The 23849-nt window shown below is 36.4% G+C and overlaps 2 protein-coding genes across 2 annotated transcripts in view; one reads left to right on the top strand and one right to left on the bottom strand.

Annotated features, from left to right (window-relative positions):
- The window catches only part of AIMP1 (aminoacyl tRNA synthetase complex interacting multifunctional protein 1), a 30858-nt gene extending 26814 nt beyond the window's left edge, over window positions 1-4044 (top strand). The window contains exon 7 of the mRNA XM_069593565.1: window positions 920-4044. Coding sequence (XP_069449666.1) covers window positions 920-1086 — 167 coding nt within the window. The 3' untranslated portion in view covers window positions 1087-4044. The remainder of the gene's footprint in view (window positions 1-919) is intronic.
- A 5974-nt stretch (window positions 4045-10018) lies between these two features.
- GIMD1 (GIMAP family P-loop NTPase domain containing 1) lies at window positions 10019-23013 on the bottom strand. Its single transcript, XM_069593568.1, has 3 exons — window positions 22907-23013; window positions 21243-21639; window positions 10019-11600 (listed from the first exon to the last, which is right to left on the bottom strand). Exons 2-3 carry the CDS (start codon window positions 21633-21635, stop codon window positions 11340-11342), a joined length of 654 nt encoding a protein of 217 aa, XP_069449669.1. The 5' UTR covers window positions 21636-21639; window positions 22907-23013; the 3' UTR covers window positions 10019-11339.
- Window positions 23014-23849: the final 836 nt, after the last annotated feature.

The raw sequence follows: 23849 nt of genomic DNA, 5'->3' as shown, positions 1-23849 counted from the left end.
AAAGTATCAACCAAAAATAACTTGAACACAATATTACAGCAAGAAGGCAAAGACATTGACACTCCCTTCTCTTTCTTTTCCTTTTTTTTTTTTTTTGAGAACGCACTGGATTTAGTCTGATAATAAATGGAAATTTGCATTCAGACTTTTCTGAGATCATGATTATTCCTGTTAGTTTTGAGTCTTATTAATAAATCTGAGTTGATGGTTAATCTCAAAGCATGTATAAATGCAAGACTCTTAAGCTTTTGGACCCAATTACTCTTTAAAAATGGGGTGTTTTTTTGGTATTGAGTGGTACGAGTTTTTTATATATTTTAGATATCAGCACCTTATCAGCCAAATTGTTTGCAAGCTTCTTCTCTCATTCAGCTGGTTTTCTTTCAATCTCACCAAGTAGAATGGGCAGCAGATAAAATTCAGAGTAGTTATCATATTTAGCTAGATAACCCTAACACTTAAGTTATTTCCAGTACTGTAGGAAATCTTTAAGTACTGTAGCAGCAATTTAGTCATTTTTTGTTGAAACATATAGTAAAGCATAAGCTGCTTCTGCCATGTATAAAAATGCAAGCACATCAAATTATGCTCTCATCTGTTCAAAATCTTTCTTTATATGTAGTGATAAAATGAGTATCTTGTAGTTTCCTTCTGATCATTTGGGGAATAAATTAGCTGTACAGCTGTTTCTTAAAAGAGTGAAAAATAATACCTTTAACATTCATAAGGAAATGACAAACTATTTTACCAATTAAGAATATAAAAAGTGCTGATGTCATAGAACTAAAGTGTTAAAAGTAAATATTTAGATTCTTATCAGGTCTAAAGATCAGAGATTGTATCTAGGACAATTCACTAGAAATCTCTGATGACAGTTTATTAATATGTTAGCTATGTATTATTTTCCCTCTCCCAACAGGAGAGCCCGACAAGGAGCTGAATCCTAAGAAGAAGATTTGGGAACAGATCCAGCCTGATCTTTACACTAATGATGTATGCGTGGCTACATACAAAGGCGCTCCCTTTGAGGTGAAAGGGAAGGGAGTGTGTAGGGCTCAAACTATGGCCAACAGTGGAATAAAATAAAACACTTCAGTTTCTGAAATACATTAGAGAAAACAATAAAAAGAAATAACATTTGTCACTCATAGCTAAAATACAACTGGCTCATTTTTGTGGTTATTTCTCTTCTAGATTTGAGTAGTCTTTTACCTAATATGTATTGTTTTCCGTTGACTAGAGAAACACTACATTTATACCTGTAAGTTTTGAGCCTACAAGGAGGAATTTGCCTGTTTCATGCTGATTGATTGTTCAGTGATTGTGTTGGCTAGCACATTGCTTTTTCTTTATACATTTAGAAAACTTCAGATTAACATTTAGTTTCTCATTTGTAGGCACATGTTGCTTGCAATTTGAAGCCCTCTTTTAGTATCTTTATTATAAATGTCTTCTCTTTAAAAAGACAAGTTAAAATTTCTGTCAGGCTTATTAACTAGTCATATTGTAATGGTATTGAAGATGACCATCTGTTGATTATAAAGAGCCAAACAGCATAAAAGCTAGGAGACATGGCATTTGAACATTGTTGTTATTGTTTGCCAGAGTAACCCAGATTTGTATACTTACAGTGATTTTTTTTAAAAGACTGAAACTTCCAACTGTGTAGTGAACTTATTTTTTGCATCTAACAACATAATAAATAGTAATAGTAATAACTCTTGACTGTCTAAAGAATAAACACATTGTAAAGTGTTGCTAATATAGATTCCATTAAATTGACCATTAAATAGTCCACTTTTTATTCTAGGTGACTTCAAAGATTCTTTAGATACCTAATAAAAGATTATTTATAGCTTTATCTTTAGAAGAACATTTAAGATTGATATCTTTTATTTTTTCATGTACCATTGTACTAAATACATATGAAACACATTAAAAGAAATATATTTCAAGAATATATATTAAAATAAATTGTAGCCAAAAATCTAACATGTAAGTTTAAGATGTCAAGTGCCTATTTTCACTCATCTTTCAGATATTGTAGGAACAGGGAAAATTAACTTAGGCACTATGAACTTCAAGTACCCACCTTGAGATGATGACTGTTACCAAAAAAGAGATACATTTATGGAGGTAGGAATATCTATTTTAAAAGAAAAATCACACACAGTATTTTAGCACTGTTGCTGTTTGTAGTTTACAATAAGAAGGAAAGACAAAGCAAAAACATTTAAAAGAGTCCTGCATGCTGAGTTATAAAAAGTATCATTCATTTACGTCCATGGAGTTCTGGTAAGCTAAGATGTGTTACCATCATAGAAATTTTTATCTTCTTCATGAAAAACTGAATATTAACAGAATCATTAACATTTGTTGATAACTAAACACAAATGAATTTCCAAAGTTATTTTGTACTCAAGATACATTCTTTTGGGAAAAAGACTTCATGAATATTTTTTGATTTTTCCCAATTATATTACATTTCTATAAATCTAATACAATTTAAAGAATATTTCAACTGTTTAGGTAGTTGAAATATTTTCTCAATTTTTTAAGTTACATGAAAGCATTATTCAATCAAATTACCCAGTTAACCCTATTCCGTTGTTATTTTTATGGAAAACAATTCTGTTTTACTTACGTTGCTGGAATGAGAGCTCTTAGAGAATCAATAAAAAATAACCCTTGTGGTCTCTGACTGGTATTCAGCCCTTTAAGAATTTCAACAGTAGGAATATTATTAGGTCACAGACTAAACAGCTAGTGCCTCTTGGCATCTATTTATATATTGCAAACTAAGCCAGGAAAACAAAAGCTGACTTTCCCCCAAGATAATTTCTCATGCAGCATATCTTATAGTGAATATTGATAGGGCTAACTTTTTGGTTATGTAGAAATTCCATGTGTATTATTTATATGTCATTTTCAGGACATGTTAATATAAAATTGGATAACGCAATGGCAACCCATCAGTACTCTTGCGTGGCAAGCCCCATGGACGGAGGAGCCAGGTAGGCTGCAGTCCATGGGGTTGCTAGGAGTCGGACACTACCGAGCAACTTCACTTTCACTTTTCACTTTCATGCATTGGAGAAGGAAATGGCAACCCACTCCAGTGTTCTTGCCTGGAGAATCCCAGGGACAGGGGAGCCTGGTGGGCTGTCATCTATGGGGTCACACAGAGTTGGACATGACTGAAGTGACTTAGCAGTAATATAAAATTGGAAATTTCCTTGCTTCTATGAAGAGCTTTAAGTGCTCTGTGGATACAAGAGCACTGTATCCACTAAACATAATTTATTGTTGCTTTCTAAAAAAAACATGTAAATTATCACTTATACTATTTACAAAATATTCAGAGTAACTCACTGAAGTTTAATAGGCACATTAGCAAGTTGGACTTGTATTTATAACTCTCAGAGATGCTGACAATTCTGTAGATCTTAGTAATATTGGTTTTGAAACCAGATTACCTAGTTTTGATTCCAACTGTACAACTCAAATGCCTGTGTGATCTTGAACAACTGTTTAGCCTCTATAGAGCTTACTTTCCTCATCTGTAAAATGGGTATAATAATAGTACTTAGCTCATTGAGTTGTGAGGATATATATTATGTTATACAGAAACTAGTGTTCTCTCTCTTCTGTCCTGTTTCATGGCATCAGAGTTCCTGAGAGATTGAATTCTTGTTCAGAAGATTACGTGGTATATATGAAATGGACAGACCTTGTTATATATGAAATGAACAGACCTTGTCTTTCAATAGACCTGATTGTTCCTCTATATCAGATGTAGTATCTCTCCCCTTATTGGAGATATTCTTTATGGAAACTTTCTCTTCTCTCCCTGCATTCCTACTGAAATCCCTGTTGTAGGTGTTTTGATGCTGGTCAGCCCTGTTCATTGATGCCTTTTCACTGGTTTAATGTAACTGATAAAGTTTCAAATTGTTTTGCAATTTTTTTAGACTGGAAAGACAGTACATCTGTTAATAATTACTGTGTGTTAGTGTAACATAAATAAAAGCAATTGTCCTCTCAGGTTCTTGGTGGGTGGGGGAGCAACTCGCTATTGCTCATGGCAAGGGTGTTAAAACGGGCATGTGTATACTCACTGAGTTTTCTAGGGAAGTTATATGTTGTACCTTTAAATATATAAGAATATGAAAGTGTACTGTGTTAGCTGTGTACTTTGACTACTTAAATTATGACACAAGTCCTGATTCTAAGTGCTGTGCAGTGGTGTGTAAGCTAAAACTATCGCCAAGATAAACTAGTGAAGCAAATTAATGTTAACTCATCTAACAGTAATATTGCTAATTGCTGTTTTGTAGAGAAAGCTTTGCTTTCCAAAATTTTACTTAAGGAAGACCTCTCCTTTTCTAACGAAAGTGAGAGGGGTGGTGGTGGTGGTGTAGTTAGTAAGTCATGTCCGACTCTTGTGACCCCATGGACTGTAGCCTCTCTGGGATTTCCCAGGCAGGAGTAGTTGAGCTGGTTATCATTTCCTTCTCCAGATGATCATCCCAACCCAAGGATCGACTCTGGATCTCCTGCATTGCAGGCAGATTTTTTTCCCACTGAGCCCCCGGGGGAAGCCCAAATCTGTCTATTGTCATGGGTGTTATTAGAGAATTATATGTAAAAAAATTTAATCCTTCACAGCTAGCTAAGTACTTTCAACACATCTTGTCAGTTTTACTCGTATATTTTTTCTTTTTGCTGAGGAAGTGATTAGGAAGAATCACTTGGCAAAACTAGGCTGCTGCTGTTGGTGGCTGTTGCCTTTCTAAAGAACCATTTCGTGCCTTGATTCTGTAAACATGCTGCCACCAAGGGCGTGGTCCTGTGATGACGTCTGTCCCAGAAGTCTGCCTGTGAAGACATCACTCAGTTTAGAGCAATGAGTAGGTTAGATAAAGTAGGTATTTAAACCAGGAAAACTTCTATAACGGTACACACTTGCAGTATTTTTTGCGTGATAACCCAAAGTTTTACGATGATAATGAAAGATAGTTGCTGATGGCTAATATGCCTCTGTAAAACTGGATCTTCAGATAGCAACTCTTTGGAATGAAAAAGAATTAGTAATTTATATATACATTGTTACTTATTGAACTTATGATTTTAACTTTGTGTGAGTTTTGGCAGAGATAATTCATAGGAGTATAAGAAAAAATTAGAGAAAGGACTCAAAACAATGAAATAATTGTTAGTTGAAAGTGAGCCATCTGGAATTTCAGCAGATTATTGTATATTTTATTTTTTCACCCTTATATATTCCCTTTTTTTTTTCTTCCCTTTCCTTACTCCCACCTCCTTCCTAACATAACCTATTCCCAATTCTCTGGATTTTTGAGTAAAATATGTGTGTAAGTGTTATTTTGTATCTTCATCAACATCATTCCCTATCTGGCAGGCTATTGTCCTTAGCAGCAGCAGCCGAAACAAGCCATGGGCTCAATAATTGCAGGAAAAAATAATCCTTTTAAATGAAAAGGCTGACTACTACTCTTGACTTTCCTGTTGGCATAATGCATGTAGAATTGTTCAAGTGCCAGTTATTAACGTCTGCTCATTTCTACAATGGCATTGACATGATGAGCCTTCATATCAAGGCTGTGACAAAGTTTTACATTTGTTTCTGTAAATGGGCTCATCAAAGTATCATACATCCCAGTAGAGATAGGCTCTCGATATATGCACACACTTAAGTTTTCAGCTCTAAGATACTTGGCTGATACTTGTTAATTTAAAACCCACTCAACTTTTCATACCTGGGGAATTTGGAAAGAATAGTACAGAAGTCATCCAAAATCAACAGCACAATTTGATTTCTCTTTGAGAAAGATTAATGAAAAATGCAAACCAAAAGTCACTTTTACTAAGTTTAACAAAAGAATGAGTTTGGTAGAAATAACTCCATAACTTTCAGTTTTCATATAAAAGGATAACATTTTTTCTTAAAGCATATGAATTGATAATAAAAATTTTAGATGCTTGTGAAAGGAAACTTCTTAAAGTTTGAGTGAGAATCTGGGAAATACCAGTGCCACTTAAAGCATTAGCCTTTTGTAAAAGAATTGTGATCTGCCTGAAAATCAGTAGGAAAAACCTAAGCAGGTTATCTTTTAGAAAGGCAGAGTGTAGATAAACAACTTAAAAAAGGAAGTCTGAAATTACTAATTGAGTTAATGGTATCTAGATGAACAAACCTAGTAAGGGTCAGAGCTGGTGAGTTATTAGAGGTGAATTTCTAATTCCCTAGGATGGTAGGTACTAATGAGGTTGTAACCCCAGGTGCATAAGAATGTCAAGTATATTATCCTCCAGTAATCTAAAGTGTTCAAAGCACTTCCGCATATAAAGTTTAGTAGAGATTTTCGTCTTCCAAGTGAGAATAGCATACAGATGGCCACCTGGAGAGATGTGAGGAAAGATTACAAATTACAGACTCTTAATAGGAAAGGTGGCAACGTACTAAAGATGAACTTTGTAAACATTTATTTTACCTGGAGCAAATTCTGATCACATGGTTGTTTGATTGCAGTTATCTCCAGTAATGTTAAGTTTATGGGCTTCCCAAGTGGCTAAGCAATAAAGAATCCATCTGCCAATGCAAGAGACATGGATTTGGTCCCTGGGTGGGAAAGATCCCCTAGAGAAGGAAATGGCAACCCACTCCAGTATTCTTGCCTGGAAATCCCATGAACAGAGGAGCTTGGTGGGCTACAATCTGTGGGGTAGCAAAAGTAGGACATGACTTAGACTTAGCAACAAAAACAGTGGTAAGTTTATTCAGTGATACACATGTGCTCTCATCCAGAAAAATCCAGTAGGCTTTAGGTGGCACAGCAGCCAGGTGTTTGCTTCAGTGTCTTGCTATTATGTTTTAACAACCCCAATACCAACTAAGCAATCATTTCCCTACATCCACTATGTTGATTATCATGAAGAGCTAGAATTGCTATTGCAGAGTGGTTCATGGAAGACCATATGTGGAATTAATGCCTCTGAGATGCTATGCTAGAATGCAGGTGTTTTAGGAAAATGCAGTAACTAGAAAGATGAGGGGAAGATGAGAGAAAAGAAAACAGTGGTAAGGAATGGACCATCTAATATTTGTATATTAAGTGAGTAAAAGAGATAATGTAAACGAATGCTCAATGTAAATGGCAAGAAAGGACTTTTGAAATATAAGGGGTGATCTGTAAGGGGAAATCTTGAATTAAATAATGAGCAAAATCTAGCAAGAAGGGGAAAGTAAAAACTTTACTAAGACTTCTTCCGTAGGAAAAATGAGGTTAAGAGAAAAGGATAGGGAGGAAATGGAAGTGCTCTGCTGCTGCTGCTGCTGCTAAGTCACGTCAGTCATGTCCGACTCTTTGCGATCCCATGGACTGCAGCCTACCAGGCTCCTCCATCCGTGGGATTTTCCAGGCAAGAGTACTGGAGGGAAGTGCTCTAAAGGTCAAAGTTGAGGGGATAATGTATTGGGGATAGAGTTCTTAGGGAAATAGTTCTTTGTTACCAAACAATGGTAGAGAAGTACTTGATTCTGAATTCAGAGACAAATAATTCTTAATTGGTATAAATTAAGGGTAGAACTTCATATTGAGAAGAAAAACTGAATAGCAACTTTATCAAATTGGCAAAACTAAGGAAAAGAAAAATGTAAGAAATTCAGTAATATTAAAAAAATAATAAACATGGAGAAACATCTTGTATGCTTACATGGGAGCAATCATTACAAAATGTCATTTTCAATATTACAAAATGTCATTTGTCATAAATACAGTGCAAAATAAGTTTTTTGAAATTAAAATGAGATCTAAAATAATATATATAAATGAATGACTGGGAGTAATCAGAAAATATGTTGAGAAAAGAACAAGGGAAACTTGCCCTCGTAGATATCATATCAAGGAAGGATATAAAAATCATTTGAATTAAATCATTATGGTATTGATATAATATATAGCAAATAGATAATGGAAAAGAACTAAGAATATAGAATAGATCTAGAAGTAAAGAAGATGTATACCTATATACCCATTGGTAACCCATCAACAGGAAATGAATCTAAAACCATTTTGTAGCATGTACATAGAAATGTATGACTAAATTCACGTTGGCTAAAGTTACCATAACCAAAACTGAAAGACAATAACAGAATTGAAAAACATTACAACATGAAAGACTGGGCCAATATCTGATATATGTAGATTTCTTCCTACTTACCAAGCAGGAAGTGTTAAAGAAAACATATTCAGTGACACTTGATGATAAGAAAGGATCATCAAGATAGGTATAGGGACTACGCGTATGGGAATTTACTGTGAGGGAGAAAGATTGGGCTCAACTCTGAATACAACATGGGCAGGTGGAAATATATAGCCAAGGAACAGGCTGGGAAATTACCAAGAGGGAAATACTGAACACAAGGAAGGGTCAGAGTGTGTCTGGGTAAACCCACCCAACAGGGTCTTTGCTGAAGACAGACCAGGGTGATTAGACAAGGAACCTGATCAGATATTGTGGGTAGAGTTTGGTAACTGACTTGTTGGCAAGGTTCTTAACAAAACTGTTAGGCACAGATGGGCCTAGAAAGTTCAGGAGCCTGACTAAAGTTTTTGTCAAGCAAAGAAACTTTGTGCAAAGTGATCAAATAGAAATGACAAAAAAGACAAATAATGTGAAGAGGCAGTTCATAGAAGAGTAAATGACAAACCTGGTTATAAAAATGCCCTAATTAGATAGTAGTCTGTAGTACGCAAATTAAGGTAAATGGTAAGCAAGGTATGATTTTGTTTACCGAGTTCATGTGTGAGATAATAACACTGATGACCTGAATATAGGAAAAGGGTTCTCAAATGCTGTTGTTGAAAATTAAGTTTGTTGCAACATTTATGAATAGAAACTGCGTAAGATATATTTTAAAAGATATATTAAAATGTATATATACTACAGCCTAGATCTCACTCTTAGGAATATAACTTACAGAAGAGAAATCAATATTAAATATGTAGAGGATGACTTTGCATGGCAGAAAACTGGAATGCATATAAATGGAGAAATAGTTAACATAAATTTGTTACATATGCTCCCAGAAATGTACATCCTGCTATGCAGCCTTTAAAAACGGTGAGTTTAAGCTACATTTTGGAGTTGCAGGAATTTATATGAGGTGATGTTAAAAAAAAAAAAAAGCAGTAGTATAGTATGAAAATTAAAAAAAATCCCTATTTTTGTTTATGTGTATATATATACTCTGTATGTATGTGATTATCTGGCCATGCAGAAAATATAATGTATACCATGCTTTTTGTTGACCTATTTGTAATGGCTGATTTGCATGAAAAGGAGGAGAGGTAAAAGTTACCTGAAAAAAGCAAAATATAAGATTACTAAAGAAAGTCAAATATATAATATCATATTCAGGGATTTATGTAAAATATATGTGTATATATGTATATTTATGTATATACAAATTAAACTAATTCAGGGAAGAACATCTCAGAGGTCTTCCTCTTTGAAACTAGAAGACACAGCACTACTCCTGGCTCACAGATCTTGAATCCTTCGTGATTCTGCACCACATCTCTCTCCTGAGGCTCACAAGTGTTTGTGTTCTGTGAAGAGTTATCTGACATCACATGCATGAAGAGTATGAAGGACTTCGAACATCAATTTCGCGCTCTGTTCTTCATGAGTCACTGCAGTTTCAACTTCTCGACCTCAAATCTGTTTCTTTGTCAGTGAGTCACCAACCCCTGGGGAAGTGTCGACTTTTGCTTAACTTCCAAACTCAGCCTGATTGTTGATGTTCCCGCTTCATAATCCTGGACCCACAACGATAGAAGGGGATCATGCAGAGAAATAGAGATGTTGTTTCAAGTTGGAACTTGTATTATTCTTTCTCCTAGAAGCACTTTATAGCTTTGTGTTAGAAGTTCAGATAATATCAAACATTAAGTACATTTTTGAGGACTAGTCTGAGAGAATAACCACCAGCTGTAATCTTGTTTTTAATGGAAAATAAAGTATAATGCACACTAAAAAAAAGCCATTTACAAATTAACTTTATGCAAACTGTAAATTGGAGACTATATTAGGAAAGAATCTTGTAAATGATAACAATCATGCAAATGTTAAACTTGGGGGTGATCTGATTTTGACTTGTTGGTGGACTTGGCTATTGTAATTAACTCAAATTAATTTCCTTTGATCTTTACTGCTGTCTTTGAGATTATCCTGGAGCTTTCTCCCTATCCTGATTGACCGACCTTCCAAGGCAGACTGGAAGCCTCTTTTTCAGTCAAAGCTTTATCTGTATTTGGTTAACAGTTATTTCCATTATTTATGCTGCAGGATTTGGCTCTGAGCTTTTACCTACATTTCCATTCCTAAATAGGAGCCAGGGATCATATGAAAGTGGAAAAGGGAAGTTAACATTTATTGAGCATCTACTGTGTGCTAAGTTGTTTCATGATTATAGTAAATATGAGGTAGATATCTCATATGAGGAATAGGCCTTCACAAGTGTAAGTTTTTAGCATCATGTAAGCAGTGGAGCAAGTTTTGAAAATTTGTATAATTATTCATCTCTAACTTTTATTTAAGTATAGCATGTGTAGTACACAGTTCCTAAGTCAGAAGTGCTGCTTGTTGGATTTTCACAGTGGGGACACACTGTGAAACCAGCTTCTGGATCAAGAAATAGAACATTACTAGAGTCTCAGAAGCCACCCTGGTGCTTGCTTTCACTCACTCTTCTACCTCCTCCCCACAAGGGTAGCTTGACTTCCTTGTGATTGTCACATCAAAATAGTTTAATTTACATTAGTTTTGACTTGGAAATTTATACAGATTGAATCATAGAGTATATACTCTTTCATGTCTGGCTTCTTTCTTTCAATGTTACATTTGGATAATTCATTGATCTTGTTACATGCAGTTTAGTTTGGTCATTCTCCTTACTGCGTAATATTTCATAGTGTTAATATACCACAATTTGTTTATCCGTTGTACCATTAGTGAACATTTGGGTAATTTCCACTTTTTAGCTATTACAAGTAGTACTGCTATGAACATTTTTGTACACACATACATAGATATATACATTTCTTTTGGACATATATAATTATTGTGTCATAGGGTCTGCCTTAAAAATCTTATTTTTAATTGCTAAACAGTTTTCCAAAGTGGTTATATCAATGTACGTGCTCACTGGCAGCATATGGAAATTCTGATGGTCCACATTCCTGCTCACAAAGGCACGTTGAATACAGGTTGCTGACTCTAAAACCCAAAGCCCTTTTCTTTTCACCTAAATCTTACTTAAAGGTAAGAACTTGGTAACAATTTTCTTTTACAAATTCTATGATTCTTTCCAAGATTTTTAGTCTTTGTTCATTAAGTGAGTTTCCTTTTTTATACTGGAAAATATACCTACGCTGAATAGAATTTAGTAGCTTTAGCAGTGTTTCGGAGGCCTCACATAAGTATTCATCTTCATTGAACCCAGCCTCTTCTATTTTTTCTGCATGGGTGAAAAGAATGGCCGTGTGATTCATCCAAGCATGGCCCAGAAGTTCCTGAAAGAGAGGAAGTAAGTGGCTATTTGCCTTTGACTATATTTCTCAAAGATGAGCAGAAGAGTTATGGTTTAACACAGACAGTAAACCGACCTATACCTCATGATGTTTCTAAAACTGAAATATATAAAGGGAAGTGATGATGGAGTCAAATAATGTAAGCAAATGCAGAGAGATGGGTGGGCTTTCTTTTAAAAAAGGCTTAAGTTCTCCACTTTATTTTGTTGTAATTTATGTAAATACAGCTTCAAAACTGTGTTATCTTGTGCTGCATGATTTAATTACCTTTGCAACATTCAGCAGTCGTACATGCTTGCCTGTCAACCTGAATCTGTTAGAACCACTGAAATCCTTTAAGTCAGAGGACCTTGCTCAGGAGAATGTCGTATCTTTTTCTGTGGGAATATTGTATTATCATCACTAAAAGCATTTTCTGAGAATTTATAGTTATATAATCTGGTTACAATCTATTGATGAATCAGATGACATGTAATGGAAATGCTATCAAAATACAGTTGGTCATTTGGAACAACTACAAAATATTACTGTGATTCACATCCTCTTCACATATATAGAATCCAACCCAATTTATTGGGTGACTTCCTCTAATGTGGATAAAAAATATTGAATACTGGTATTCCTTTGTTTAGTAATATGTAGAAGTTGGTTATGTAATAAGTTCTTATTTGAATAGTAAAAAAAGCTGACCTAAAGCAGAAGTAATAGCATGTGGCAGGTCATTAACACAGCATGAAAGGCATCTAGAAATACCCATTTAACTTCTGTGAATATTTGCAGTTATATGAAATCACGACAACGCAACAGTAAAGTTCACTCCATTCCAAAAACTCCCATTAGAAAAATTTGTCCAAAGCTGCCACTGTAATAGCAAGAGAAATATAAAATGCTTAGGAATAATTTATAACAAATATCCAGAACCTCTAAAAGAAGGGAGAACAACTACTATTTAGTGCCAGATAATATGCCAGAGCTTTAGTTTTTTTGAAGTTCAACGTGATGATTTGTGGGAGATACAATTATGGTATGGAGAAACTGATGTACAGAGGTTGAGTACAAACCTATAGAGCGGTATTAGATTAATGCAAACTCAATAAAAATACTGAAAAATTGAAAGGTAGTTTGGGAAACTATTTTAAATAAGTATGAGTCATAATATTGAACAGCTGAAAAAAATGAAACAAGGGTGAAACAAAAAGGAAGGAAAGAAGAATTGGGATATGTAAATCTAATATAAAAATATAAGAACTGTGGAACAATATATCTAAAAATTAGAAGCCTCTCAAGACCACAGTTACCAGTTATAACCCCTAATACAGTCTGACTTTCATCAGTTATTTATTTTCACATTCATCTCTACAACTTGACTGTGACTTCTTAGAAGGAAAGTCTGTGTCTTCCTATATCAATCAAAGCCTCTTAATACATTGTGCACTCAATAAATATGTTAGATTAATTTGGAATTTAGACCCTCACCATCATCTTAAATAGAAGATTCAGGGTTTTATTTGTAAACTTTGGTTCCTCAATTTTGAAGTTTAATCTTTGGGACACACAATTGTAGTTTCCTGTGAAACTTCTCTTTTCTACTCTTGTTCATTATCACAGATTCGCCTGTAGTCTGCACTTTCTGTTTTCTATTCAGAAGACTCTCTCAAGGTGTAGGTCCCCAAATTTTCCTCATATCAGTCTGTCTACACCATAGAATAATTGTATGCTTCTGGTTCTCCTAAAAATGCCCTGCTTCCAGAAAATCCTCAGATATTTCAAGATCAGTACATTAGAGAATAATTATTTTAACAGGAAGATTCTAACTTTACAAAAAAGAGTTTTGCAGAGAGAGACTTTAATTGGCATCACACGCTAGTAAAGTAATGCTCAAAATTCTCCAAGCCAGGCTTCAGCAATACATGAACCATGAAATTCCAGATGTTCAAGCTGGTTTTAGAAAAGGCAGAGGAACCAGAGATCAAATTGCCAACATCTGCTGGATCATAGAAAAAGCAAGAGAGTTCCAGAAAAACATCTATTTCTGCTTTATTGACTATGCCAAAGCCTTGGACTGTGTGGATCACAATAAACTGTGGAAAATTCTGAAAGAGATGGGAATATCAGACCACCTGACCTGCCTCTTGAGAAACCTGTATGCAGGTCAGGAAGCAACAGTTAGAACTGGACATGGAACTACAGACTGGTTCCAAATAGGAAAAGGAGTACATCAAGGCTGTATATTGTCACCCTGCTTATTTAACTTCTATGCAGAGTACATCATGAGAAATGCTGGGCTGGAAGAAGCACAAGCTGGAATCAAGATTGCTGGGAGAAATATCAATAACCTCAGATATGCAGATGACACCACCCTTATGGCAGAAAGTGAAGAGGAACTCAAAAGCCTCTTGATGAAAGTGAAAGAGGAGAGTGAACAAGTTGGCTTAAAGCTCAACATTCAGAAAACGAAGATCATGGTATCTGGTCCCATCACTTAATGGGAAATAGATGAGGAAAGCGTGGAAACAGTGTCAGACTTTATCTTTTTGGGCTCCAAAATCACTGCAGATGGTGACTGCGGCCATGAAATGAAAAGACGCTTACTCCTTGGAAGAAAAGTTATGACCAACCTAGATAGCATATTCAAAATCAGAGACATCACTTTGCCAACAGAGGTCTTTCTAGTCAAGGCTATGGTTTTTCCAGTGGTCATGTATGGATGTGAGAGTTGGACTGTGAAGAAAGCTGAGCGCCAAAGGATTGATGCTTTTGAACTGTGGTGTTGGAGAAGATGCTTGAGAGTCCCTTGGACTGCCAGGAGATCCAACCAGTCCATTCTGAAGGAGATCAGCCCTGGGTGTTCTTTGGAAGGACTGATGCTAAAGCTGAAACTCCAGTACTTTGGCCACCTCTTGCGAAGAGTTGACTCATTGGAAAAGACTCTGACGCTGGGAGGGATTGGGGGTAGGAGGAAAAGGGGATGACAGAGGATGAGATGGCTGGATGGCATCACCAACTTGATGGACGTGAGTTTGAGTGAATTCCGGGAGATGGTGATGGACAGGGAGGCCTGGCGTGCTGCGATTCATGGGGTCGCAGAGAGTCGGACACGATTGAGCGACTGACTGAATTGAACTGAGCTAATGTGCCTTTAAAACACAAATTGCCAACCTTCACCCCAAACTTTGAAGAACATAGCTCTTGTTAAATCAAAGTATATGTGTAATGTCAACATCACATTTTAGCTAATAGTGACATAGCAAAATTAGCAGACCTCAGAGTTTTTCGTATATTCTGTGTACTCTAACACATTTCTTGTGGGAGAGAAGTCAGAGAATTGGAAAATAAATAAACCATACTGTGGATTGAATTGTAACCCCTTTCTCCAAATTGATATGTTGAAGACTTAAACTCTAGTCCCTCCAAAGTGACTTTACTTGGAAATAGGATTATTGCAGATGCAGTTAATTAAGATAAATTCACTAGAGTGGGACTCTAATCCAATATGTCTTTATAAAACAGAACTTTGGACAAAAACATGAATACTGGGAGAACACCAGGTAAGCATAAAGTCAGCCATTCATAAGCCAAGGAGAGAATCCTTGGACACATCCCTCACTCTCAACCCTCAGAAGAAACTCACCTGCTGACATCTGTTTCAGACATATAGCCTCCAGAACTGACAGGCAATAAATTTCTGTTGCTTAAGCCAGGGAGTTGGTGGTATTTTTATTGCAACCCAAGAAAATTAACCTAAATGGTTGAAAAATCAATGACATGCTAAATATAACAGATTTAGGTTCTGAGAATACGAAGATTTCTGGGCCATTTACACCAGAATCACTTAGGGTGCTTATTAAAAGTGCATCAAAATCTTCAGGGATGGAACCTGGGGATGTAAATTTTTAAAAGCTCTCTGGGGGATTTATTCCTGCTGCAAATACTTATTGAGGGATCTACTTTGTTCCGAGACAAGGAATGGTACAAAACATGCATTTCCTGCTTGTATATGATGAAAATTCTTGTTTACTAACCAAGCTTAGGGCTAAGGAAGAGGGACACATAGGGAAAAAGTACATTTAGTTTGTTGTCCTCGCAAATGTGATAGAAAATATATTGGCGCTACAGAGGCAGACATTTAGCCTAATTTTGGATGGGGGGTGTAATGTGGGGGTTAAGGGAGGGATCAGAAAATGTATCTGGCATGTGATGATGCCTTGAGCATAGAAATTAGCAAGGAATTTCTCAGGCGATAAAGATATACCAGGTAAAGAACATGATTGAGCATTACTGGGAATTGTATAGTATTGGGATTTTATTTTTAACAAGTACAACTACTGATCTTTCATCATTCTTGCCTCTAGAAGTTTCTCAAATTTAGTGCCAGACCTTATATTCCCCAGTGCATTATTGATGTGCTTATATTGAAATGTTTAATATAAGTTAATAAATAGCTACTGTCCTTAAGTTCCCTTGAGTGCTACTGCCAGAACTATTCTCTGGGTATTGGTTGATGCATGGGCTATATTTGTTATTAAATATATATACAACATCACCATAATACAAATTAATGTTAAATAAACTGTGTGGCTCGAGTGGTTCTCTCCTGAGTTATAACATAGAACTCTCCTCTTTCTCAGTTAGTACTTACTGCATTAAATGGTGTAAGACTCACAGTGTGTTTTTAGTACCTGGCTTTCTATATTGTAACATGAACATGCCCTCCCCCACTTTGTTTCCACCAGACGTTTGCTCTGCTTTAAACCATTATATCATTCAGGAAAAATGAGTTAAAGCACCTAAGGATAATAGATTTGTAAGCTTGACACCACTTACGAGTCCGTGTATTGAGCCACTGGAAAGTTTTTACATGTTGGTAATTACTTATGAAAAGATGCTCATGTCCTAAACTGTGAGAGAAATTGCACTTTTGAATTACTGCCAAAAATAGAAGAGAATGGTTGATTTAGCTTATATTCTTTAAATTGATTTTTGGCCAGAAAATAGTTGAATATTTGAAAGTAGTGTCGCTTGGTGTATAGTCATCATGTTAGTGGCCAAACATGTTCTCTACAGACCCAGAGAATAATCATGGTTGATTGATACCTCACATAAAAATCCAAAAGAAAGATAAGTTAATGTAAGTTATCTGGTGTTAACAATTTAAATACAATACTAAGCTAGATAGAAAATTTATAATCAATCATAAATTGTTTGATTTCAAAGTGCTAATGGGTATGAGTCCATCTAGTCCTTTTGGGACAACTAGTTAGGATATAAACTTTGTTTTCCAGGAATTGTGTTCATTTTCCCAGGACCTCACCAGCCCTGCCCCATTTGTTTGTGGTTGATGAAATCATAGCATCTGGTCTTTTTAGGGGGAAACTTTTAAAAAAGCCAACTATTACATCAACTGAGAAAAAAAAATTATCATGGATCAGGAGGACAAGAAGGACCATTCTTTATGTTATTCCCTTATTCTCTTCCCACTTAGAGCACCACATTTTCTTCTTAGAGAGCCAAAGCTGAATGATAAGCCTTGTTAGATCAGATTTAGAGAAGAGTCAACCTTGGAGATCATCTGTCAAAATTGCCTTATTTTACAGATGAGAATATTAAGGCCTTGTGATATTAAATGACTTGGTCTAAGCCACATTGCTGATTATTGGCAGACTTGGGCCCGTAACAGAGGTTCCCTGACTGCCAGGTCCCTGTCCTTCCCACTAAATTGAGGCTTCTCAGTTTAACGTTACTAAGCCAGTGCATTTTTTTCCCACATTTTTTTCCCCTAAATTAATACGGAAGTTCTTATACATCAGGGCTGTGTAAGCTTGGTTTCATTCTTTTTTATGAGTCCTATCAAAATAATTCCAAAGAAGGCTACAGATAATATGTCTCAATTTTAGGGTAAAACAAATACTAGCAAAAAAGTAATCATAGGTAACGTTTATTGTGCACTTGACATGTGGGAGTGTTTGAATTAATTTACCATTATGTTAATATGACATTCATTCCAAAAGTAACCCAGAAAACTATTATCTTTTCCAATTTATCACTGAAAAGGTTGAAGTTTAGAGAAGTTATTTGCCCAAGGTAACAAAGCAAGTAACTAAGTAGGAAATTGAACACAGGGATAACTGACTGCAGGACCCAGGCTCTTCACCTCTGCAATGTGTTGCTCATATCTAGTAGTTCATTTGAAGAAGTTACTCATCACGGTCTAGACACTGATGATGACAAAACAATAACAGTAGTGGCAATTTTCTGGAAAGCTACTATGAACCTGCTGTAATTCAGGCATGGTGCCAAGCACATTACATTTTTTAAATACAGCCTTCAGAACTCTCTAATGTAGGTAAATTATCCCCATTTTATAAATGAGGAACTGAAGCCAAGAAAGTTTTGTTAAGTAACATCTATAGTTATATACCTAGAACTGTAGCAGACATATTTCAACTGAATTCTGTGGAACAGCTAAGCCCATGATCTCTGTTCAGTATGTGCAGGTCTTGCATTGGTCTTTCTAAACCCCGTCTGTGTACACCCATCTATAACATCAGCAGTCAAGTTGTTCATTCGAAATAAAAATATTTGCTTGAAACCTGATTGAATACAGTAATAATACAAACATGATACCATGACCATGGAAAGAATGTAATCAATTCCTGGATTCAATTCCTAGTGCAGTTTGACTGCGTGCTAGCACTTTCCTTAAGGAGACTATTATATATGCTGTGTGTTCAGTCACTCAGTCGTGTCCAACTCTTTGCGACCCCATGGACTGTGGACCGCCAGGCTTCTTTGTCCATGGGGATTCCCTAGGCAAGAATACTGGAGTGGGTTGCCATGCTCTCCTCCAGGGGATCTTCCCAACCCAGGGATCAAACCCAGGTCTCCCGCATTGCAGGCGGATTCTTTACCATCTGAGCTACCAGAGGAGCCCATTTTATATGCTCTGATCTATAATTTAGGGATTTTTTAAAAAATTCAAATGATAGATAAGATTCAGATGAATCATTCCCTTTTTTCTCCATTTTGGGGAGACACTAACATCTCTACTGTTTTGCTGTAGATTAAGGAAGGCCTGACATAAAGAGAAAAGGATCATTTGAGGAACCATTTCAGTTGTCACAACTGGCAGCTTATAACCCCTCTATAAAATATTAGAGCACAAACTGAGAGAGATTTAAAGAGACAACAGGGAGGTGCAGGAAAAGAAGAGGTCACTTCTCTGGCACTGGCCTTGAAGACTCCTTCCATGGAGGGCATCAATGCCCCCAGAAAGGGGGAAAGGCAACGGTGAAGACAGATGTTCTGTTCCTCATTTTGTGTGAGCCAGGAAGAAAAAGAAATCCAGGGTGTGTCTGGAAGCAGAGGAACTTAACCACCCTTTGCTCCTTCCTAACAGCTGTGGGTCCTGTTGAATATTCAGACATCCTGCAGCTGCTCCCGATCTGTGAGCACATCCAGATGGCTGCCACTAGTATCGAGGCACTTTCAGGAAGAAGGTCATAAACAGCCAGCCTGTGCTTAGGCAGTCTTCACCCAGAGATCAAGGTGGAAGCCCAGAATAGGACTGCAGTGCCTCCAGGGGTCATGACCCTGCAGAGGATTACTAAATCTCTCCTGGGAGAGAGGTTACTTTTGGAAAATTGTTCTGGATCTGAGTCTCCCTCGCGCATCTTCTCTCTGCCTTCAACTCCTGAATTGGACACTGACTTAAGGAAGGCAGCCATAAGAAGTGAAGGCTGTATGTATGCCAAATACCGTTTAAAAGGATCAGAGACATGTATGAAACAAATTCACTTGTATAAAAAAAAAATAGGGGATTATAATATAGTTCTGTATCCTAAAACTGGAAAAATCCATTTTCAAAATGTATGTCTCTTAAAATGTCCTTTTTGGATCAGCAGAAAGAAAAATCTGGAGACATACAGAGAGAGTCAGGTTAGTTTTTGAGAAATATTTATCCATTTACAGAGTTTACTGGATTACATCCATCTATAGAGTTAAATGTCTATTTAATAGGAACTTTAAATGAATTTTTTAAGCTGCTTAAAAATTGCACTGACAGTATAGCTCCAGGGCCCCCCTTTTGATTTCTACCAGAAATATTGTTTGAAATGCTGGCTTTAATAGGTTAGAGGAGGTTCATGGGTTTTCTTAGATTTCACATTGTTTCTTAATTGCAATCATCTTTGCTTTTGTACAGAATGTTCTTGATTTTTCAGGAGTTGGATGATGAGGATTACTTTTTATACTCTTGTCACCCTAATTTTTTCCACTAGTTTTTTGTGATTACACATATGCTTTTTTTTTTTTAGAAACAGCTATAGTTACTGAAAAAGAAAATGTGTGTCATTTAGAACAAACGATCTTGTGTCTTTACTAGTTAAAGGAAAATATCTTTCTTTAAAGCAAAGTATACTATCTTTCTAAGTGTAACAAATTCTATATCAACATAATCAGAGATTGGACCAGAAATAGAGCAGCATTCGTTCAAATTCATTTTGATTGAAAATGTCTACTCGCTATTCTCCATGTAGTTTACTTTGGAACTTCTGGTAGAGATGCGCTCTCTGAGTTAGGTCAATTAATGAGGCTACTGAGTAATAGTAGTCAAGTTCCGCAGTTAAATCTGGGTGGTCCTAGACTGGAGAATCAAGAAAGTGAATAAATGAGCAAACAGATGAACCATTAGGGAAAGATGGCATATGTTATTTTTATTCACCCTGAGGTCCCTGTGATCTCATGGCTGGCATGGAGCAGTTATTCACCCTACAGATGAGGCAAGCAAAGCTTCTACAGTTCCTAATTTCTTTCCTATAAATAAAGTATAAATCTCCCCTGAATTTTTGCCATGATGTAGGTCTCAGTGATGCTTCCTCCACTGAGGAGTTATACATTGCACTGCTTTGGCACTGAATGTGTTGTCATATACGTGTTTATCTATTTGTCTCTTCTAGACTATGAGTGTTTTGAGGGCAGGGCTCATATTATCACTCACCGATCATTAAACTCTGCTAGTACTCAATACAGTGTTCAATGACTGAAGCAGGGTGACCACCACCACCACCCTCCACCCCACCATTTATGGCAAACTGTAAGAGGTTATCTCTTGTTGAAAGGATGCAAGTCGGTATTTTAGTTCAGTGGTTCTAAACTTGACTATTTTAGAGAAATATATGGAAAGTTTATGCAAACACAGATAGGCAAGCTCTACTCTTGAGATTCTGTTTCAGTAAGGCTTGGATGAATCTGCATTTTTAACAAACAGCTCAGTTGATTCTGAGGCAGATAGTCTGAGACCACATAGACAATCAAATTCTTAGTTCTTAGGAGTTTGAGATTTAGTTAACCTAAGTTCAGTATCTCATTTTTGTTTTGTTTTCCTTTATAAAATATGAAGTCATTTCCCAGGTATAAAATGACTGACTGAATTCCTCAAAAGGAATTCGTAAAAATGACTCTTGGTGGGAGAATCAAGTAATTTTTACCAGTTTTTTCTATGTGACCAGCGCCTGTTTTTAAACTACTTGTTTAAAATATCTCTTTTAACCAGTTTTCATAGTTCATTCCTATTAAGGTGATGCCATCCAAAATGGGCATAATGTTACTGGTGTGACTGCTCTTTACCTGGATCATCTGGACTGGGGAAGATTCTTCCTGTCCACAGAGAGGTACGTCTGCTCTCTGGACAAGCAGTGCAAGGTGCAGACCCTCCTGCCCAAAGTGATGTGCCAGGGCCTCCCTGATCTCCTGTCTCACGTGCTTCTTGCTCAGCCTGCTGTGCGGGTAACCCGGTGTGTCCAACACCTGGACCTGCAGAGTCACCTCTTGCCCTCCTCGACGCATGAAGCTGCGGAAGTGACAGCTGCGGCCCAGGCTACAATCTTTGGTCACAGAGCATGGAGCAAAGCTGCTCTGGAAGTCAGTGCTTCCCAGAATAATGTTCCCAGCAGAACTTTTTCCACTTTGAGTCATGCCAAAGAGGGCCAAGTTGATGGTCATCTTGTTGGAGTTCATCATGGCTCTGGATAAACAAAAGCTCAGTGTAAGTAGTCAGGCATCTCCCTTCAGCCAATGTAAGGCTTCTTAACTGGCCTAGAGCACCCCAAGTATTGCCTCTGATTTACTCTCCCCTCCTTCTTTGTGTCTAAAGCATGGAGGAGCACACCACTAAAGCAGAGACCCCCCAGTGACAGAGGGGAAGTGGAAATAATAGTAGTAGTTTACACTCAGAGAGGAGAGAAAAATAAAATACAGATAAGGAAAGGAGGAGGAAGCAATAATTGTAGGAAAATGAGGAAAAGAATTACATGAAGATGGTGTAAGCCATGTTTAGGAGAACCGTGTTAACTTATCAGTGTGATAGGTGAGTTGGTTTAATAATGGGTGCTGAGGTCCCTCAGTTCAGGAACAAAGATAGCAGCAATATTTGAAAATGATTCTCTCTTGGTGGAGAAGTGGAAATAGTACAGTGGAAGAAACGGCCCTTCTTGCGTTTTAAACAGTGTTCTGCCTCTCCCCACTCCCTGCCTCCCCACCCGTTGAATATACAAGTGGCATCTGCAAAAAATCATCTTTCCTGACTTCCTAAATGCTTCTCTCCTGTGAAACATGAATAATATTAAAGGAGGACTTCTGTTTCTGTTGACTAATTTTTTTAACAACTGGGCAACATTCTGATGAAAATGATTACTTTAATTTCTGTTATGAAATAATCATTTCCGTGGTTCACCATAGCTCAGTATTGGCTCTTCAACAAAGAAAGGAAAGACCAGCACATTGTACAGCTCAGTTAGGAGGGAGGAGAACCTTGGGAGAATCTGTTTCATTACAACACCCCTAAAACGTAGTTGTTTTGTGTATTTTAAGGTCATCCATCCTTTTCATTATATCGATAAGGCAAAGCTACTGGCCAATCACCAGTGTACTCAATCTGTTGATTCAGAAATAAAGACATTGAAAATTGCATATTTACTATTTTTGCTTATAACTTGTAGTTCGACTATAAAGTTTTATGTGCCTCTGGCCTTTCTTGTCCTCTAAAGCCTCTCACCTTACTCTCTCTAGACCTTAATATGAACATGTTGAAGGAAATTTACACCCTCATACTAAAGACACTCACCTCAGGAGTCCCTGAAGATGACCCCATCCCACTTCACCCAGCTCATTCAGCTGTGGCAGCTGCACCATAGTCACTCAGATTTCTTTTTACTCCAGAATTAGATGTGTGATTTTTTAAGAAAGAATTAATTAATTATGGAATCCCAACCAGTTTGCTCTATGTCACGTACCTTTTCCAGTCTTAAAAATGCTTGTTCCAGAGACTTCCCTCAAGCTGCTATGGTTGTTCGGTATGAACTTCAACCTTCTGACAGTGTCATTGTACCACTCTGAGACTGATACTGTATGTACTTTATTTAGTTAATTTATTACCAGAATACTTTCTATAAATGATTAGCTGTCCTCCTCTAATCAGCATTGACTTTTTTATGTCACTTGAGAGATATCTTATTTCAATAGGTACTTCCTGAAATTTCTGTTTCCAGGATTAACTTATTTGTTTAAGATCATTGTTAATAGGTAACAATTTATCATATAGCCTAATGAAATGTGATATTGGCAAGTGTTAAACAGAAACTAGACATTTAAAAGCAAGGTCACATTTTTTTCCTTTGTAATTGACATACCACTAATTCATGAAAAATTTTCAACAGATATATAATATACATACAATAGATATTGACTTCACAACAGTATTTAGTTCATAAATTTAAAAATTCTCCAAAAAAACTCTCTTGGCTATTTCCATGCAATTGAAATTTATTATTTTGATATGATCACTAGCATGATTATATCAACATATACAGTTTCCATATCAATTAATGATAGCATATTTCAAAAAAGTACAATTAGCTACAACTTAAAGCCATGTAAACTTTGCTTTAAAATTGGGTTTTTATTTTATTATTAAAAGCCTAAATTTGATTTTTACACTTTTTAGTATATAAGCCACATTTACCAACATACTTTCTTAAGTGTATAAGTTGTAGAAAACTTTGCTTTGTTATATTCTGGTTCATCTTCTCCTGGACCTCTCAAAAAGCCTGTGAAGTATGTGCTTCTGTATAGGAATCTTGGAGACATCTGGAATGACTTATGACTTCATAAGGGCAGAAAATCTTCCTGTGTGGATATGACAAAGAAAACATAAACCGTATTCATTCATCTGAGAAG

Source organism: Ovis canadensis, chromosome 6, assembly GCF_042477335.2.
Source record: "Ovis canadensis isolate MfBH-ARS-UI-01 breed Bighorn chromosome 6, ARS-UI_OviCan_v2, whole genome shotgun sequence".
NCBI classification, from domain to species: domain Eukaryota; kingdom Metazoa; phylum Chordata; class Mammalia; order Artiodactyla; family Bovidae; genus Ovis; species Ovis canadensis.
Note: the sequence above shows the minus strand (reverse complement) of the source record. Positions and strands in the feature narration are given on the sequence as shown.

What these genes read in the sequence shown, in the direction of transcription:
- GIMD1 (XM_069593568.1), bottom strand. Translation starts at nt 21,635, where the DNA reads ATGATGAACTCCAACAAGATGACCATCAACTTGGCCCTCTTTGGCATG. An exon ending in CCCCAGTCCAGATGATCCAG is followed by an intron (nt 11,601 to 21,242) that starts GTAAAGAGCAGT and finishes CCTCTCTTTCAG; the next exon opens with GAACTTCTGGGCCATGCTTG.